General features: G+C 36.6%; 3 protein-coding genes and 1 pseudogene across 5 annotated transcripts in view; 2 read left to right on the plus strand and 2 right to left on the minus strand.

Annotated features, from left to right (window-relative positions):
- LOC107737015 (kelch repeat and BTB domain-containing protein 13-like) overlaps positions 1-1,984 on the minus strand; it is a 5,294-nt pseudogene extending 3,310 nt beyond the window's left edge.
- Positions 1,985-3,534: 1,550 nt separating this feature from the next.
- On the plus strand, positions 3,535-8,601 carry LOC107737003 (ras-like protein family member 12). 2 transcript variants are annotated; one of them, XM_016548396.1, is made up of 6 exons: positions 3,535-3,723; positions 3,829-3,941; positions 4,397-4,453; positions 5,158-5,231; positions 5,411-5,601; positions 7,524-8,601. In XM_016548396.1, exons 2-6 carry the CDS (start codon positions 3,830-3,832, stop codon positions 7,855-7,857), a joined length of 768 nt encoding a protein of 255 aa, XP_016403882.1. In that variant the 5' UTR covers positions 3,535-3,723; position 3,829; the 3' UTR covers positions 7,858-8,601. The 2 variants fall into 2 exon arrangements, with proteins under 2 accessions (XP_016403882.1, XP_016403883.1); XM_016548397.1 differs by lacking the exon at positions 4,397-4,453.
- Positions 8,602-8,603: 2 nt separating this feature from the next.
- LOC107737002 (uncharacterized) lies at positions 8,604-13,211 on the minus strand. 2 transcript variants are annotated; one of them, XM_016548394.1, is made up of 6 exons: positions 13,121-13,210; positions 12,040-12,098; positions 10,687-11,052; positions 10,140-10,259; positions 9,885-9,975; positions 8,604-9,307 (listed from the first exon to the last, which is right to left on the minus strand). In XM_016548394.1, the coding sequence occupies exons 1-6, from the start codon at positions 13,147-13,149 to the stop codon at positions 8,932-8,934; spliced, it is 1,041 nt and encodes a 346-aa protein (XP_016403880.1). In that variant the 5' UTR covers positions 13,150-13,210; the 3' UTR covers positions 8,604-8,931. The 2 variants fall into 2 exon arrangements, with proteins under 2 accessions (XP_016403880.1, XP_016403881.1); XM_016548395.1 differs by lacking the exon at positions 12,040-12,098 and having other exon boundaries at positions 13,121-13,211.
- The window catches only part of LOC107737001 (abhydrolase domain-containing protein 2-A), a 35,057-nt gene continuing 25,513 nt past the window's right edge, over positions 10,221-19,764 (plus strand). Inside the window, exon 1 of the mRNA XM_016548392.1 lies at positions 10,221-10,299. The gene's annotated coding sequence lies outside the window, so the exon portion shown is untranslated. The remainder of the gene's footprint in view (positions 10,300-19,764) is intronic.

Below are 19,764 nucleotides of genomic sequence, written 5' to 3' on the forward strand. Positions count from 1 at the left end.
TTGTTTTTAGCCGATTCTTGAAGATGGCTAAGGACTCAGCTGCTCGGACTGAGTTGGGCTGGGTTGAGTTGAAGGTGATGGTCCTTCATCTAGCAAGAAATGTCTGTTAGACAAGCTGAGATGTGAGCAGCTATCTTCGGATCATCAGGATGGAATGAGAGGTATAGAGTTGATTGTCATCAGCATAGCAGTGATATGAAAAGCCATGTTTCTGAATGACAGAACCTAGTGATGCCATGTAGACAGAGAAGAGAAGTGGTCCAAGAACTGAGCCCTGAGGCACCCCAGTAGATAGATGTTGACTTGGACACCTCACCTCTCCAAGATACTTTGAAGGCCCTCTCTGATAGGTAAGACTCAAACCACTGGAGTGCGGTTCCTGAGATGCCCGTTGCCAATAGAGTTGACGGGAGGATCTGGTGGTTAACTGTGTCAAAAACAGTGGACAGATCCAGCAAGATAAGTATTGAAGATTTGGAATCCGCTCTTGCCAGTCTAAGGGCTTCAACAACTGAGAGCAAGGCAGTCTCGGTTGAATGTCCACTTCTGAAACCAGACTGGTTGCTGTCGAGGAGGTTGTTCTGTGTGAGAAAGGCAGAGACTTGGTTGAACACAGCTCATTCAAGTGTTTTTGCATTGAAAGGAAACCGGTCTGTAGTTCTCTAAAATAGATGAGTTAAGGGTGGGTTTCTTAAGTAGTGGGGTTATACGGGCCTGTCTAAATGTTGAGGGAAAAACACCAGTGTGAAGGGATGTGTTAATGATGGGAGTGAGTGCAGGTACAACTGCAGGAGAAATGGCTTGAAGGAGATGAGATGGAATAGGATCAAGCGGACAATCCATCACGCATCTCAAAAAATCATCAGATGCCCTGTTCCTCATGACATACAGATTGTCCCTGTGGGCCACCATGCAGTGTCCGTAACTTTGATGCTGAACGAGTGTCATGATTAACACCCATTCATCTTTGTATGCGACGTACTCGTAAATCTCAGTACTGTCTTTAGGTTTCCAAAGGCAGATGAATAGTCTTCTCATGGCTTTGGCGCAAGCGACGGCAGAAGCAGGTCTTGGAAGATGAGCAGGCAGGAGCAGGAGCGAAGCTCCAGGTGTCCAAAGAGACTTTATATTTCTCCACAGAGGACATTATGGTCTTCTCAAACTCTCCGCCGATGATATAAAGGCATACATGGCCTACCAAGTTGCTGAGGGCTGGAAAATGTGCTCCAAGCGTCTGTAGAAACATCATAGCAGAATCCACAACTTTATTGGAAATATCATAGACTCCTCCGACAATGTAGAGCTTGTTGTCTAAAACCGTAACTCCGGCCATGGTGGTGCTGGCATTGAGAGGCAAGTGAGTAAGAACCTTCCAGTCTTTCTCATCCTCATCAAGGTAGCAAACGGTCCTCATGAAGTCCTGCAATAGCTTGATGGTTGGCGAATGAGAGCCGACAGTGACGTATGTACTAGGAACAAGAGACTCCACATATTCAATCAAATCCTCTGGCAAGCACTTCACGTCTTCTTTGAGGTCTGCATACATGTCGCGAATGAACAAAGCTGTGCTTTTGAAAAGCTTCGTTAACCCAAAAGTAGCCGCTGTGTGATACATTAGAAGACAGTTGTCTGAATTGATAACATCGATGAGATGCTCAGTTAGAAGCTCTATCTGAAGAAACGCGGCACATTGGATGGCATCAACAATTTCGTCAGCACTCAACATAGGTCTTTCGTCATGTATCACACGGAGGGCTACCAGGAAGCCATGAACACTCGGCGCCTGAAGACAAATCTCATCCTCCATGCATTCCTTCATCCCAGATTGGAAAAGAGCTTGAAAGTATTCACAATGCTGCTCCAGGAGGCTTCTGTACACCGTAAAGATACTTTCACCAAATCTCACTTTCACTATTGTTCTTGTGAAACCCATAGGCTGGTAAAGTGTCTTCCTCATGTCGATCTCTGTGCCAGCACAGCTGCTCATCTCCATCAAGTTACCTCATGTCATTTTCTTCTTCAAATACCCACAGCACCATTGACTATCCATGATGTCTTCTAAAGCAAGGCAGATGCATTTGACAGAGTGTGCAGTGTTTGTATTACTCCTAACAACAAGAATAGAACCGGCTATACATAGAAGTGAAAAGCGTGGCAGCATTATGCTGTTAGGAAAGCAGTGGCAGATAGCCATCGCTGTAGAGGGCAGCCGTCATCATGGTTATTTATTACCTTTTGTTCTTGGCAGGCATTAAAAGCAGGCTGAAAATTTCATCTTCTCCTTTTGATGAACAGGTGAAATGCCTAAAGCTGTAACAATGGTATGCCTGTAAGGGTCAGTCTTTGTTGTGGGTCAGCATTCCAGGTGAACATGTGACTGCTCAAAATAAAATCTGAATAAAAATAAAAATACTTAGTATAGTCCAATTGGAAGTGGGGGATGCCTTTAAAAGCACAGTTAATTAGATTGCAGACAGTAGCCTGTTTAATTGTTATCTCGTGACTCCAAATGATATATTCTTTGAGTTAGAAAAATATTTATCTGACTTTTACAGAGCATAAGCCCAAATGTTATAGAAATGCCACTGTAAATAGGTCATGTCTTGCAATAGTAGTATGAGTCACTCATTTAAACTCATTAAAAAGTCTTTAAAATACTTGTAATATTGATTAACTCCCCTTAAGTTTAATTTAATATTTGTTAGAATTGCTTTTATATATTTTAGAATAGAAACAAACAGTTGCCAGTAGCAACTGACTTCCATGGTATGGAAAAAATACCATGGAAGTCAATGGCAAAAACGGCAACTGTTCGGTAACCAACATCAAAATATCTCGTGTCCAACCGAAGAAAGAAACTTTTTTTTGGAACAACTTGAGGGTAAGTAATCGATAACAGAATTTTCCAATGGCAATGTTTATTTGCTGTTCAAAGAGGTTTAAAAAAATCCACAGGGAAAAAACAGTGACGGCAAACGTCTGATAATGATCAATCGTGACGCAAATTACGAAACGCGTTTGAACTTCGACAGTTGAAGGCAAACAAGCTGTCAAATGAATGGCGAAAGCAAATACTTTTCTTACATTTGGGCCTTTTATTACAGAGAAAAAAAAAGATAGTTCCGTTTTTTTGATCCGCCACAAAATTACTGAGGCCCTCTGGTGGCTCTAACCGTGGGAACAGTAGCGAGCACTTTTCGTTCATTTGGGACCATTTTTTGCTGAAACTTTGACATAATTAAATGCTGTTCTTATTTATCACGTAATTGAAAACATTACAAATATTTTTTAGTGTTTTGTTTAAAACGTCGTTAGGTTACCGCTAGATGTTATTGAGCGAGACGAGCGTCAACAAAAAGTTCCCCCGGCAATTTCATGTAGCAAAATCCTCTCAAAAGTCATTGAATAATTCGCAAATTGGTAAAGGGAGGGGGATTGATTTATTAAACACGTTTTTAAACAGAATTATTGTAGAGTATGGGCTTTGAAGTTTCTTTTTATGTTCATGGGAGGCGGATCCACTGGAGATTCACAGTTCATTCCCCTTTCCCCACAGAACAGAAGAGGCTTCTAATGCCCTGGAAAAATAAGAAAACAGTCTAGCAATCTCGTGCATCTGAGTCTTCTGTGGTTGTGTGGACATGTCGTTTATACTGAAGTCTAACGCGATCCAGCTGTTTTGCAGAGAGCGCTGGTGAGAAATCAGGCATCAGCATCATCCAGGTATGAACTCTGAAGATCAAAGCACACTTGCACTGTGTCTAATGGGCTTTTTGATTCGGATCTGCTTCCTCGTGTGTTCATTCCTCTATCTCATCCCGTCTTCAGGATGTCTCTGATGTTTGGGAAAGCAAGAACTTGTAACATTGTCACAGTTCCTGAGCATGAGCCTTCAGAGTGTAACATAGTGATTTTGGGAGCAATGGGATCTGGAAAGTCAGGTATGACTAACATGCCATGTTCATAATAACAAACATAGTTTAATTATTATGCTTTGGTCATGACATTTTCTTAATGTATGTAGTGCATTAAATTTTTTGGGGAACACTGACAAAATGTGCCTTGAATGCATTGTAAATCGTTTTGAATTTGTATTTTCCTATATGTATTGATATTCGATTGTATCTGAACTATTGTATCAGAACTTAATAGATTGTATAGCATTGCATAATGTTGATAGTGATTTTATTAATGCATGTTATGCTATTATATGTTAATGATATTAGTTTGTTTACCAAGAGAGAAAACTTTTCCCCATAATGAGATTTGTTTTTAAGAAAAATGCTTTAAAAAAAAAAAAGCTAAATATTTCCCATTATCCTGTTGGGATGCTCTGTTATGTAATTGAAAATATTTCCGAACTTAGACTTACAGGAAGTTTATCTGTCCCCCGCAGCACTTACAGTGAAATTCCTCACGAAGCGCTTCATCAGTGAATATGACCCAAACCTTGGTGAGTTTTAACAAATGGTCATTGAAAAAACAATAATAAGTGACTGAACATCTGGATATAGGAGACGTGTCCTCCTCAATGTCTATGGTGATTATGGTCCTGATCTTAAAATAAAACATATCAATCATACAGATCATTTTTTCCTTACTGGAGCATTAACTTCAGGGCAGTTTAGTTTCGTACAGATGTAATTAAGGGGGACTCAGATCCATAGATGGGTGGGCTTTAAAACTTAAAAGGATTTTACATAAAAGTCCCCATTTTCATGTTTTTTCCTTGGCAGAAGATGAAAAGCTGAGGCTTATACTGACAGCTTTTATGTTACTAAAATGACAAGTTTGACTTTGTCTTTGCCAAACCACTTTAAAACTTTGTCGTAAGTCTTTTTCCAATGCACCATATATTTCTTTCTTCAATTTTGTCCTTTGTAGTTGTATCACATTTTGTTCCAATGTAATTCTTTTATGAAATCTTTATATAAAATAATAATAAAATAAATTATAAAAAGCACATGGATGTCAGGAACCGAAATATCATCTTTATTAGAGAAGAACCAAATAAAAAGAGAGACTTCATCTGAAGACAAAACACATTATGCAACTGTCATGTAACTTGAGCTGGAGCGCAATGTTTTAATGTTTCTGTGAATGCCAGTTTTTTTTTCGTAAACATGCAGTATCTTTTTTTACATATTTAATTTTCAGAAGATACCTACTCTTCAGAAGAAGTTGTAGACCAGCAGCCAGTTCTGGTTAAAGTGATGGACACGGCTGATCAGGTAATGGTGTCCATTTGTCTCTTTTGACAATATTCTACTTTATGCAGATTGACACCTCACATTTGTCTCAGATTGATCTTTTCATAATGGTTGATGTTTTACTTTCTCATAATGGAAGTTTGTTGCATAACCTTGGCAGCTTTACAGTATGGAAACAAATCTGTCTTTATTTAAATCAGAATGGACCAGTCAACTGTGAGCGTTATTTAGGCTGGGCCAATGCCTTCATCATTGTCTACAGCATTGACAACCGGAACAGCTTTGAGGCCTGCCAGCAGTACTTGGAGACTGTGACTCTGTACTCAAAAGGCCTGCAGCCAGAAGCTCCTGTCACTCTTTTAGGAAACAAGGTGGACATGGAGAGATACAGGTGAATTAAACATCCTTCTATTACATTTCAGTAAACAATGCTATTACAACACATGTGTAGGCTATAATGCCTGGTAATGCATCTTAAAGAATAGGCCTAGTTCACCCAAAAATGACAATTTTCAGAAGATTTACTCAAACTCAGGCCATCCAAAATGTAGATGAGTTTGTTTCTTCATCAGAACAGATTTGGAGAAATGTAGCATTGCATCACTTGCTCACCAATGGATCCTCTGCAGTGAATGGGTGCCGTCAGAATGAGAGTCCAAACAGCTGAAAAAAAATATCCACACGACTCCAGTCCATCAATTAACGTCTTGTAAATTGAAAAGCTGCGTGTTTGTAAGAAACAAATCCATCATTAGGCTGTTATAACTTTAAACCATTGCCTCGCTCTGGCCAAAATATGTGACCATAATCCATATAACGCTTCCTCCAGTGAAAAAGTCAATTTCCTGTTATCCTCTCACATCATATTCCACCAACATATTTGTTTAGAGTTGTTTTGGACTGTTTTCAGTTACAAACATTGTTTGATTTGTGCATATTTCTCTCCTGATTCAGACGAGACAACTTTTTCTCTGGAGAAAGCAATGTTATGAATAGAGCATGCATACTGTAGCTGGAAGCAATGGTTTGAAGTTAAAATGTCTTAATGATGGATTTATTTAAACATGCAGTTCTTCGCTTCCCTGGAGTCATGTGGATTACTTGTGGATTATTGTGATGTTTTTATCAGCTGTTTGGACTCTCATTCTGACGGCACCCATTCACTGCAGAGGATCCATTGGTGAGCAAGTGATGTATTGCTAAATTTCTCCAAATCTCTTCTGATGAAGAAACAAACTCATCTACATCAAATTTGGGTGAACTATTGCTTTAAGTGTGAATCTTAAACAGTCAAATTTCCTGTGTCAGAGTGTGTGTTAGTCAAAACACTAACCAAGCAGAGCAGGAAATAGTGCATTTACATAGTTGTATGAATGTCCTTTTGTTAGTTTAACTGCAAGAACGTATGACCTGTGACTGGCTATAATTACAACAATTATGCTCAGTACAACCGTAAGTTATTTAGATTTCAGTTTTTCATGACCCTAAAATGTTTAAGTAAGGATTTGATTGGTCCAGGAAATGACCATTTATCGCCTTTATATTTTCCTTTCATTATGCAAACACAGTGCATGATTTATGCAGTATCATACTTGAAATGACCATAATACAGCTGGACTTAATCAAATCTATCTATTTATGTAACTGCAGAATTATGTGTGCTTCTTTGCCGGCTGCACTTTAAATAAAAGCTTTAACTGCTCATCCCCAGTTTTTTTTTCTGCTGTGCCGTTCCTATTACATTAGAGAGTTTCTTTAACTCTTTATTGTGCAATTTTACTTAAGGCTGTAGATATCATACGCACTTTTTATTTGGATTATGTTTGGTTTTTATCCATTATTACATGATTATTTTGTAGTATTTGCTCTAGGCACAGTATCCTTCAAACGTTTGGGGTCGGTAAGCATTTTTTTTAAAGAATTCTGTTATGCTCACCAAGGCTGCATTTATTTGATAAAAAAATACAGTAAAAGCATTAATGTTGAGAAATATTATTACAAATCTCAATATATTTTAAATTTTAAATTTACTCCTGTGATCAAAGCTGAATTTTCAGCATCATTACTTCAGTCTTCAGTGTCACATGATCCTCAGAAATCAATATAAATATAAAATATTTCTTATTATTAGCAATGTTAAAAACTGATATATTTTTGTGGAAACCGTGATTTTTGTTATATATTATTAGCATATATTATTTTTCAGAATTCATTTTTAATTTTAGTAAAGGGCTGCATTTTATGTAAGAAAAAGTGAATGAAACATGCTTTCATAATGTGTTTGTTAAACATTTTATAATACATCTTTTTTAGACAGGTGAGCAAGGCAGATGGTGCAGCTATGGCTTTGCGGTTCGGTTGCCTGTTCTTTGAAGTTTCCGCCTGCTTGGACTTCCTGTCCGTTCAGCACATCTTTCACGAAGCCGTTCGAGAAGTGCGGCGAGAGACAGAGAGGAGTGTCCGTCCGCTCTTCATCAGCGAAGACAAGTCTGCGATCAGCCTGTCCTCCGCCCCTCAGCTCACCACCTGCTATAAAGAGCTGCCCACCCCAGCCACCGCAAAGCTGGTTACGGTCAAGTCCTCGAGAGCTCAGAGCAAACGCAGAGCCCCCACGCTTACACTGCTCAAGGGCTTCAAGATCTTCTGATGCAAGGACGCCCTCTTCTGATACTCTAGAGAATCTACAAGGAGGAATGATTGTTTTGATTTCATATTAGCTCATTTAGCATTAAAACTAACAGGACCTGAAGGATTACAACGTTTCTCACAAACTTGAGAAAGCGGTAACTTTATGAAAATGGACAGTGTGCTAAGTATATCAGAGTGCTAATGAATGTCTTTGTTAGCATTGCTGATTATTCTGTTATAATTGTTGATTTTTTTTTTTCCACTGATTTTTGCACCGGAATTATACTTGTATTTTATTGTGATAAAACCAATTTCCACTTGATATATTAATTTCAGAGAATTCATTTGGGCATTTATTTTTATACACATCAAAACACAAAAGACAAAACCTAATCATGCACAAAATACCAAAGAAAGTTTCAGGACAAAATAAACACCTTTATCTTTATTTGTTCTTGTTAAACTGTAAAAAAAATAATGTTAGTATTGATTAAACATTGAAATGACCGAGTGTATTGTATTGCATCACAATGTGTGAGAGAGAAGAGAATAATTTACAGTGCTTCGTATGGGAAGCATAAAAAGAAAAATATGAAGATTAAATATTTGATTTAATCCATATAAGTTTGTATGGTACACTATTACTGTATGGTTTAGAAAAAAAGTTTATTGACCCAAGGCTATAAGCATATATGTTGGGCTAGGGAAACCCAAGTGTAATAATATACACTGGCAGCTACAAGTTATTATAAAGAGTAATTAAGATTTTTTTTAATGCTTTTGATGTTTTTGAAAGAAATCTCTAATGTGCACCATTTATTTAAACAAACAGTAGACATACAGTCATATTTTGAGCATTTAAAATAACTTTGCTATATCATTTCTTTCAAAACATTTAAACATTTTTGCCTGCCAATGTGAAAGAGATTTCCATTGAAAAAAAAATATTTTGATTGACCACTAAATTGAATTACGTGGGTATACACACCCCTAAGTGTGGTTACAGCCCTGGGTTAACTCTAAAATAGTCTGTCAACCAATCCCATGCCATCTTGAATATAGTGTTAAAATGAACCCAAACAGTAGGACTAAATTAAAATGCAATTGCCTCATATGAAGCTATTACTTGGGGGGAGTTTTGGGACAGAGACCCTGCATCTGTGTTGTGGACGTCCTCTTCCCCTTGTCCTTCCTGTGCAGGTTCAGGATACAGAGCAGACACATTCCCGTCCTTCCAGGTCACCACAATTTCTCCGGGCTTCAGTCCCTCTGAGGCTATGCTATTGTATGAAGGCTCTTCCCAATCCCTGTGGCTGTTATGTGTAGTAATTTGTTCGTATGGGGTGAAATGGGTTTTCTCCTCGACCTCTGTGACCTTATCAGTGACGATGGCCTGCAGTTCCTCCATTTCAGGTTTCACCGCTGTGACTTTTGAGGCTGCTTTGTATTTGGCTATTTGCTTCCTGTTCCTGAAGCGGAAATGGAAATTATGTAAGAATATTCCATCTCACATATCTATTGATATGCGAGACAGAAAAAAATTTCTCTCTTTCTCTCTCTCTCTCTCTCTCTCTATATATATATATAGCTATTTGCTTCCTGTTCCTGAAGCGGAAATGGAAATTATGTAAGAATATTCCATCTCACATATCTATTGATATGCGAGACAGAAAAAAATGTCTCTCTTTCTCTCTCTCTCTCTCTCTCTATATATATATATAAATTATACAGGTGCATCTCAATAAATTAGAATGTCGTGGAAAAGTTCATTTATTTCAGTTTTATTTAATACACGAGTTTCACAATTTGAGTTGAATTACTGAAATAAATGAACTTTTCCACGACATTCTAATTTATTGAGATGCACCTGTATATATCAAATAAAAGTCAAGCAGCTGGGATTTGCTATTTAATGTATATATTATATGTATAATTTATTACTGATATTTTCCCCTAGGAGTAGCACTTATAAAACTATAAAACTCCCCTTTGGTAACTAAAGTTATTTTGTATTTACCCATTGTGTTACTCATGCGTGTCACTAACCTATTAGTCATCATGCCCATGACCAACAGCATAGCACCAATCAGAAGACCCAGAAAAGCAAATGCCAGCATGCCAAACTTCCACGATGTTGCTGTTAAACAAAAGAACGGCATTGAACCATTTGTGAGTATTACTGTGATGCAAGTACATACTTTTTCTCACAGCAACCCAAAGGCCATTTCATACATGGTGAAATGAAATTATGCAAACATGACAAACAGGACATCACAGTAAATACAAGCTTTCCACACTCACGGTCCTCTGTCCGGTAATACCACTGTAAAAACTTCAACTGTGCCTCTGTCATTCTTTGTTTAGGCGGCCCTTCAGCAAAGTCAAACTCATCGGTCTCTAAATCACTTTCTCTTCTGGATCCTGTGAGAATCAATGCACATGAAGAGACGAAGTGAAGAAGGTCAGTGGAGTTTCTTTTCATATTTATTTATATTTGATTTTAGGGTGAAATATACTTACTATATTGTACTCACTAGATTATTAGTGAAAATTATTGCATTACTGTTTAAAAATGTTAGGGTCAGTGTTATTTATAAATTAATACTTTTACTCAGTAAATATGCATTACATTGATCAAAAATAAAGACATTAATAATGTTCTATTCATCAAGGATGTTTTTGAGCAGAAAATAAGCATTTTAGATTGATTTTAGTACAATAAATGATCAAATAAAGGTAGTGTTGGGAGTATATGTCAACCCAGATAAAATTCAGACACATAATTCAAATAAAGCATTAAATAAATACTAGTAATTCAAATGATTAGCTGTTTTTGGCCTCTACTCACTCAGCTTATTCTGGCAGATGTCACCCGCATCCAGAGATTTCCAGGTGTCATGTTCACCCGTGTTCAGTCTGAGTTTTCCTCTCTCAGTGCTCAATGCTAGAGAGTTTTGCAGACTGATGAGCTGTTGAGCTTTGCACTGCCATTTGATATGTTCACCAGAATCACAAGCGATAGTCTGGACTGGGTCAGTGTGGATGGCAGAGAGACACCTCAGGGTGCCTGTGTTTACTAGGAAGCAGTGATCTGTCCACTTCCACTGCTGCAGGACTGAGTCCAGACTGCATGTCCTTAACTCAACAACTCCTTCAGATGAGTCCTCTAGACACAGACCTTCCTTCATGCTGTGGATCGTAAAGCCGATTGTGCCTTGGGGAAGAAAAAAAAAACTTTTAGCATATTACAACTATCTTTATTCATTTTGTATATTTTATCTTTATATAATTAATTATGATTAATTCAAGCCAGATGATATCTGTGAAACATTGTGATTTTACATCCCACAAAGAATGAATGGGAATCTTGTCTTGCAGTCTATAATTCAACCATTGTGATTTATTGATTAATTTTTGTAAGATTATATGGTCTGTAGTTGGGTGAATCTCACAATATATTCAGGTCACATTTCACCTCCATATTAAATGAGAGTAATTTGAAATAATATTTTGCTTCAAATGAATTAAATTAAGTAAATTAAGCCTGATTTATAGGACCATTGCACTGGGACATTATTTTAATGACAGCTATGTTTTTTTTTTTTAAGTAATACAATTAAACGCATTACAGTTAAGCACAATGTCCCTGCTATAATGACTTTTTTTTTTTGTGGTAATTCCCATTTTACACAATGGTAACCATCATTAAATTCTTTTTATTGTAGTACTTTATTTTTTGTGCTTAAAATTGTTCTTAATTGTCATAGAAATAATGTCACACTTTGAAAAATCTGACTGTGTAATTTTATCATATTATAAATTTGGATTTCCAAAAAGCATTGGAAGCTTAAATTATAGAAACCATTGGCAAAAAATAGTCTCAATGATCTATACTTTCAGACAAAAAAAAAAATCTAAATCTGTCACCAGAGCAGTACCCTAAGGCACAAAAGTTAAAAAGGTATATATTTATACCTTATTCATTCCTAAATGGTTCATGTTAGTACTTTAAAAGTACATATTAGTACCTAAAGTGTATCTTTTAGTAACTTTTTTGAAAGGGTACCATTCCATTGTTTTTCTGAGAGTGTACTTATATAATGTTTTGGGAAGCACAGCCGTGAACATGTTCTTGCCAGGATTTATTCTCCTATCATTAGATTCACTCAGTTAATTTTATGAGGTTAAGAGTGTACTATACCAGACCATGTGAGAGATAATGTTATCCATAACAGCAGCATCGCTCTTGTAATACAGAGTCTGCTTAAACACAAGACACAGTGTGAGGTGTTAATACTTCCACACATATTAACACAGTTAAAAAACAGCATATCAAGTTTCGTTAGCCTTGTGCTTTCATTTCGGAGAATTTCTCCCCCACACATGCAATGTTTGAACACGTCGTCAGCTTGACTAAAGATGCCATCATGGTGCAATATTTTAACCGTTCCTAATGAGAGGATGAGATATCATGCCTTGACAAAAAACAGATGTCGAATCCCACCCACCTCAATGTTACAAAATTTTTGCTTTCCAGCAAATTGCTTTCCATTTGTGTGTATGTGTGTGTGTGTTTTTTTTTTACCACCTTAGTCAAGATATATAAAGGTTAAATTATAATTTTTTTTTACATTACATTTTTGTCCCTATCAGTGTTAGGTGTTATTAATTACGGTAATTTAATTTCCCTTGGAGAAGTAAAGTAAGGGATTACTGTAATCTGTAATCCAATTATAGTTACTTCTGATGTAATTGCATGAAATACTTTATAGACAATTCTATATAAAATAGCAGTGGATTTAACATCATCTAATGTTAATGTACATTTTTAATGCAACTAAAATGTATGTTTTTAATGTAACATATGCAACATGTTTTTCCATTACTCTTACTCATCAAAATAATTTAACCAATTTCAACATATTTTAAGATGTACAAGATTCAGCTTGACTTTTTATTAAGTTGGTTTAATATAGTTTAAGCTAAAATAACTTGTACAGCCATTTCGATTATACTTAAAATTGTAAGGCATCAATTGAACTGAAGTTAAAGTTGAAGTTGGCAGAAATGTTTTACTGTGTATAAAACAATTAAAAGTCATTACAATGTTACAGTACAATATTATTTCAAAATAAGCATTATTGAACCAAAACATTGACGAGATTCCATTCTTATCAGCATTTCTTATCATAAGAATAACCCAATGGCATACTAAGATCGCAGAGCTTCTGTATGATCCATACGGATGCTTATTAAAGCACACATGTATGAATTCAACTCACCTGAAGAGCACAGTTTGAGAGGCAGACATGGTGTAGAACAGAAAGAATGACTACACATGTTGGGAACGCTTCACCACGGCAGAGAGTTTCCAAAGTTCAAATGGGAGGAGATACACTCATGCAATTCCTTTCCATTTTACAGTGCAATCTGGTGTCTTTATGAACTCAAGACGTGAATGTTTTAGAAGATGAGGGAATTAGTTAGCAGCTCATATTCTTTAGGTGAAGCTGAAGTTATTGTATATATATTTATATTTTTATATGTACATTTATAGTTTCTTTTGTACAAATCTTGGGCTGAAATAGGCCATCCGGGAAATACAGTATTTTAAAGGGGTCATATGATGTTGCTAAAAAGAACATTATTTTGTGTATTTGGTGTAATGAAATGTGTTTATGCGCTATCTTGAGATAAATGCAGGCAATAAATGAACTGGCCAAAGTAAAAGTCATTCTAGACACTGGATATGAATGGTTATGTTCTGTAAGGCCGTTTTCTGCTCGATGTTTGGATAGCCTTGCTCCAGCCTTGTCATGTTAGTGCAGCAGAATACTGATGAGAGGGACACAGTCGCTGACCCGTCGGTCAAGAACCTGTCACATGTGTGTATGTTTGCTTGTGCAGATAGTTTTAGTTCTTTATAGCAAGCGCTTGGAGCCGCTACAGGTGAATGAACTAGGTGTCACTTTCATTGTTGCAGAGGTGAAGTGATAAAAGCCGCATGTTGTATCACAATACTGAGAATGTTTTCCTTATAGCTCAAAAAATCGTAATGGATTTATAGTCCATATAATTTGAAACCAATCCTAAAGAGATCAAATGAGATGATCCAGTGATGATCCCTTAAGATGTATAAGTGAAAATGGAATCTTCACTTTATCCAGGAGAATTTTTAAGAATCTAGTTTGATCTCTTTATGATTGGGTCTAAATGAAGACAGAAATTATTTTAAAAGATTCTTGTTTGATCCTTTTAGGAATGGTTCAGTTTTCGACTAGGGCAGAACACTGACCTTTGACTTTTACACTAACCTGTATTGACCCAAGTGCTTTTGTCTATTATCAAGACAATAGGCACATTAGATTGTAAAATTAAAAGACTATATGTATTTAGATCATCCTGCATGGAGTAAACTGATGTTACATACACTGATGCATGGACTTCAGTAGCGTTGTAGTTTATGTATGGTTCCTTCAAGGCTTTGAAACTTTGAACAGCTCATCATCACAGTTGACCAAAAATGTCAATTTACATGGTGTTAATTTTCTGTTTAAACATTAAACAAATACTTAAATTTTGGAGAAAAACTTTTTTATTAATTTTATCAGTATTATTCAAAAGTTTTTTTTTTTTTACTTGTATCAGTTAAGGTATGTTTTTAATTTGAATATTTATGAGTGTTTAAATGGTTTGGTGCAAGGGATTGTTTACAATGTTTTTTTTTTTTCATGTTTGCTCCGCCCCCTACTGGAACATACAGGAGATTCTCATTCTGAATCTTTATTTTCCTACTTTAGAGGTGTATATACAGTGGTGTGAAAAAGTTTTTGCCCCCTTCCTGTTTTTTTAATTGTTTGCATATTTGTCACACAAATTAAGCCAAAATGGAAAAAACATGTGTGACAAAGTTAGGACACCCGATGATTCAATTGCCTGTAGATCCACTTTTAGTAGCAGTAACTTGAATTAATCATTTTCTGTATGACTTAATCAGTCTCTCACATCGTTCTGGAGGAAGTCCCACTCTTCGTCCCATTCTTTACAACGTTGCTCCAGTTTATTGAGGTTTGAGGGCATATGTTTATGCACAGCTCTCACCACAGCATTTCAGTCAGGATGAGCTCTGGACTTTGACTGGACTATTGTAACCCCTTGATTCTTTTATTTTCAGCCGTTCTTGACTCTAGAATACTTTGGAACACAGAGGGGTTCATGGTCGGCTCAATGACTGTGAGGTGCCCAGGTTCTGTGGTTACAAACCAAGCCCAAAATCATCACCTTTCCATCAACATGTGTGACTGTTGGTATGAGGTGTTTGTGTTGATGGCCAAACATCTCCACCTTGGTCTCATCTGTTCAAAGGACATTGTTTCCCACTCTTCGTCCCATTCTTTACAACGTTGCTCCAGTTTATTGAGGTTTGAGGGCATATGTTTATGCACAGCTCTCACCACAGCATTTCAGTCAGGATGAGCTCTGGACTTTGACTGGCTGGCAAGCCTTCCAAACCATTGCCATACTTGTCCCATATTTTTCTAATTCACAAACTTTATAATTTCACGTTAACTGAGGCCTGTAGAGTCTGCGGTGTAGTTCTACCATTTCTCTGAGCGTTACACGGTCTGATCTTGGGGTGAATTTGCTGGGATGTCCACTCCTGGGAGGATTGGTGTCTGTTTTGAATGTCTTCCGCTAGTGAATATACTTCCTCACTGTAGAATGATGGACTTCAAATTGTTTGAAATGGCCGTGTCACTCTTCCCAGATTGATGGCAGCAACAATTGCTTCTTTAAGATCATTGCTGATGTCTTAACTCTTGACATTGTGTTACACACCTGAAGGCTCCAGACCAGCAAACTGCCAAAACTTCTGATTTTATAGAGGTGCTCACTTGATTTTATAGAGGTCATCACTTGCTGATGATCAGTTAATCAAAGGCTTTTGATTAGCAGTGCCTGACTGCTACTTTCCCTCTTAATTCCTATGTTAATAGTAAGGGTGTCCTAACATTGTCACAAATGTTTTTTCCATTTTGTCTTTATTTTTGTTAAATAAATAATGGCACGGTGCAATATGTCATGTGTTGTTGTTCATCTGAGGTTTTATTTTCCAAATTGTAAGACCTGTCAAGGACCAGATATTTTTTTATTATGTCCTGATATGGAAAACCATGGAATTCAAGAGGGTGTCCAAACTTTTTCACATGACTGTATGTATATATATATATATATATATATATATAAAAAAAATTTTTACATTTTTTTACATAATGCGTTCACAGGCAAATTTGCTAATGTATTTCCCCGGCGACGAAATCAGGCACATATAAATGTCAGAAAACACGATTCCTGGCTGGCATATCCATGGCTGGATCTTTGGTTAAGTTGTAAGGAACACTATACCGAGTCCAACGATATTTAGTTTAAACTAACACAAGATGGCGATAAAAAGCTATTTTTGTGTGTTTGTGTAAGAAAAGAAACAGTGAGTGGGTATATTGACCAAATACATCTGGTCTTGTTGAGATATATAGTTGAGTATCATCAGCATAACAGTGGAAACTAATCCCGTATTTTCTAATAATATTACCAAGGGGCAATATTTAAAAAATTAATATTAAAGCCCTCCATGTTTACACAAGATGGCGATAAATAGCTATTTTTGTGTGTTTGTGTAAGAAAAGAAACAGTGGAGTGGTATATTGACCAAATACAGAAACAAGACACTGTTATAATTTCAAATAAATAATTATAATTTTAAGTTTAATAATTATCTTAAAACAATGATCTCCATTTAATAAAAAAATATATATTTCAAACGTCCAAATGGCATCAAATGATGGAAAGCAAGAGACCAAATATATTTTAATCAATCTCTAAAGCAAACAAAGAATTGATAAAAACTGAAATGTATATTTTCCCACACAAGCACAGTAAAGATTTTTGTAATATTTTTTTTATTTTTTTAAGTGAATTTATATAAAGTGCATATTTACAGTCAGTTTGTCTTCCACTTGTTTACAGTGGACAACAAGACCTCATCTAGTGTTAACTCAGATTATCTGGGACATGTTTTCCAGTCACCTCATTGGAAAAAAAATGCCCCAATTTACCTGAATACACCCAATGCACTTTGATGAGATCTCTCTCAGTTTTTCTTCCAGTTGTTTACAGTGGGCAACAAGACCTCATCTAGGGTTAACTCAGGTTATCTGGGACATTTTTTCCAGTCACCTCATTAGTTCTAACCTGGCCAATTTGCGCATGCGCGATGCGTTTGGCGCCTTAGCTCGATTATGAAGAGTAGAGCCGCATTACTACACCACGACAATAACGAGAAACAAACAAGAATGATCTAAGATTGTCTTGTGAATAGTGGGAAGTGATACACACAATCGTAAATCTTTAATAAAAACGCTAGGTTGTAGAGCTAGGTCGTCATCATCATTGTAATCATAGATATGTAATAGATGCCCCATTCGACGGCTCCAGGTACGTAGATGCAGTCGCCATCTTGGAACGGTCAACTTGACGTCATTCACCATACTGTAGGTTCTCACAGAGCCGTTCTGTGCAGGATTGTGGCATCTTTCGAATATTCAGTGATTACTATGGTGAATGACGTCAAGTTGACTGTTACAATATGGCGGACGGCTTATGTATAGCAGCCCATAGAAACAGTCGCTGGAATCTACATATATATATATCTGATTGTAATGGCCAATCAAATGAAAAAAGGCGCGTTACATTAACGGTTAAAGAGTGCGACTGTGAGGTAAGATGTAATTACCTGTAGCTGAACTTTTAATATTTAATAACTGTTTAAAGGAGTGAAAGATATATCCAAGGATAAGGATTAACTAGTTTCAAATTTAGTCTTTTTGAATTTGAAAACACACGTGAGTCGTAATTGTAATGGCTTTGACTAGAGTGTGTTTTGAGGTTGTGGTTAAGACAGTCATTTACTGCTTAGTTTTTTGCACCTTACACAGCTCCAGAAAGAAAAACAAATCTGGCTCCTATAAGAAACAAATTTAGGCACCAAATCATGTGTTTTATTTATTTATTTTAACACTATATTTCGGTCATATTGTTATGTGTTTAATGTCTCATCTTGTCTTGTCTTTATCAGCATTGTAATCCATCTTGTAGATGTACTGGGAACTAAGGTTCACTTAAAGTGGGAACTAAACGTATTTTCCAACTTGAGTACTATATAGAGTCACAAAGAATTGTTTATTACACAGGATCTGTGCCAGTATCTCTGACCATAACTATGTCAGCATCACTTGGCCATTGAGTGTAGTTTGGGCCCCTCCTCAATCCATCCTATAAATGATGTCATATGTCTTGCACTCATCCAGTTTGTTTTTCTTCATTAGTAACATGCAATTTATGTTGAATTTTATCTTTAGCTCTTTGTATTTGTTTCTTATCATATAGACAACAGGTTAATTGAAAATATGAATATGCAATATAGCGCATAAATTTAGCAAAATGCTTCTCTCTTTATAGTTATTTTTCTGGCTGACTGATGAGCTTATGGACACCAAATGGTTATTCTGAGGTAGATGTATTATTACTTGGCATTGTTTTAAGCTTTACACGTTTTCTGCTGTTTGAAACACTGAATGAGAAATTACATGAGACATTTCAGTAAGCTGTACTATATCTTATACCTTTTGATGACCATTCATGTTCATTTCAAACTATAATAGTAAAGAGAAAAATACAATGGGTTCACACGTGCCACTTGAACTGAGTCGCTAAAGCAATCGCTCATGCCGCATTAAAGAGTGCCAAAATGGTATTTATTGTTTGAATTTCGTTATAAATTTGGCAGCATTTTAAAGCTGATATTTTGTTTATTAAAATGTAACAGAGCACATTTATTGGATGGAAAGTGTGCTTAAAATAATATGAAGCTCACGCATTAACAGAACACACATAAAGATTTTGACAACAAGAAGCCATATTAGTATCGATTATAAACAAGAATTGTTAACAATATTGTTAATGCCTACACAGCTAACAGCTTTACTTGTTGTAGTTTGTTCAAGTTGTGCACAGAATAGACTTTTCCACACTGCGTTAGATCGATTAAAGGGGTCATATGACGATGCTAAAAATAACATTATTTTGTGTATTTGGTGTAATGCAATGTGTTTACACGGTTTAAGGTTCAAAAACACATTATTTTCCACATACTGTACATTTTTGTTGTTCCTCTCTGCCCCGTCTTTCTGAAACATGTCGATTTTTACAAAGCTCATTGTTCTGAAAAGTGCTGTGTGCTCTGATTGGCCAGCTATCCGGTGCGTTGTGATTGGCCGAATACCTCAAGCGTGTGACAGAAATGTTACGCCCCTTACCATATTTGGAAACACACAGCTTCTCCACGGCATGGCGGTGGCGGCAACAATATTACAGCGAGAATAAAAGTTACGCCTTCTTTCTTTACATAAAAATGTGGGTGGTGTTATGCAAATCTTCCAACACAGTGATGTAGATATGTGGGGGCGTGTTTTAATGAGGCTTTTTAGGAAGGCGTGGACTAGTCTTAACTTTTATAAAGAATATCTCTTTGGGTTTGAGAATTGATCTAATTTTTCATCTCAGAACTGAATATGGTGATTTTGCATTTGAGTCCAGTTTTGTGTGCATCTACATAAGCAGATCAGAAGGTTATGGAGAATGACCTGCACATTTGTCCTCCCTGTACAGGTATGACAGTATGTCTGATCTGCTCATGGCTGTGGTTTGGGTCTTGGAGAAGACATCATCTCACAGGCTCGTCAGCAGGAGGGAATGATCCTCATCCCGCTGTTCCAGAAGAAACAGGACATGGTGGTGAAAAAGTGTGATTGTGGCTGACTTCAAAACCCTGGCAGATGTGCTGGTGCAGGAAGTCATCAAACACGAC

The sequence above is a fragment of the Sinocyclocheilus rhinocerous genome, unplaced genomic scaffold (assembly GCF_001515625.1).
Source record: "Sinocyclocheilus rhinocerous isolate Xijiao unplaced genomic scaffold, SAMN03320098_v1.1 scaffold433, whole genome shotgun sequence".
In the NCBI taxonomy this organism is placed as follows: Eukaryota; Metazoa; Chordata; class Actinopteri; order Cypriniformes; family Cyprinidae; genus Sinocyclocheilus; species Sinocyclocheilus rhinocerous.

Bases quoted from the DNA above. Each gene is read 5' to 3' on its own strand.
- LOC107737002 (XM_016548394.1), bottom strand. From the start codon at position 13,149: ATGTCTGCCTCTCAAACTGTGCTCTTCAG. The intron at 10,260-10,686 runs GTGAGTAGAGGC...TGATTCTCACAG, and splicing joins CATCTGCCAGAATAAGCTGA to GATCCAGAAGAGAAAGTGAT. The intron at 9,976-10,139 runs GTGAGTGTGGAA...TTTGTTTAACAG, and splicing joins GTATTACCGGACAGAGGACC to CAACATCGTGGAAGTTTGGC.
- LOC107737003 (XM_016548396.1), top strand. From the start codon at position 3,830: ATGTCTCTGATGTTTGGGAAAGCAAGAACTTGTAACATTGTCACAGTT. The intron at 3,942-4,396 runs GTATGACTAACA...TGTCCCCCGCAG, and splicing joins AATGGGATCTGGAAAGTCAG to CACTTACAGTGAAATTCCTC. The intron at 5,602-7,523 runs GTGAATTAAACA...CATCTTTTTTAG, and splicing joins GTGGACATGGAGAGATACAG to ACAGGTGAGCAAGGCAGATG.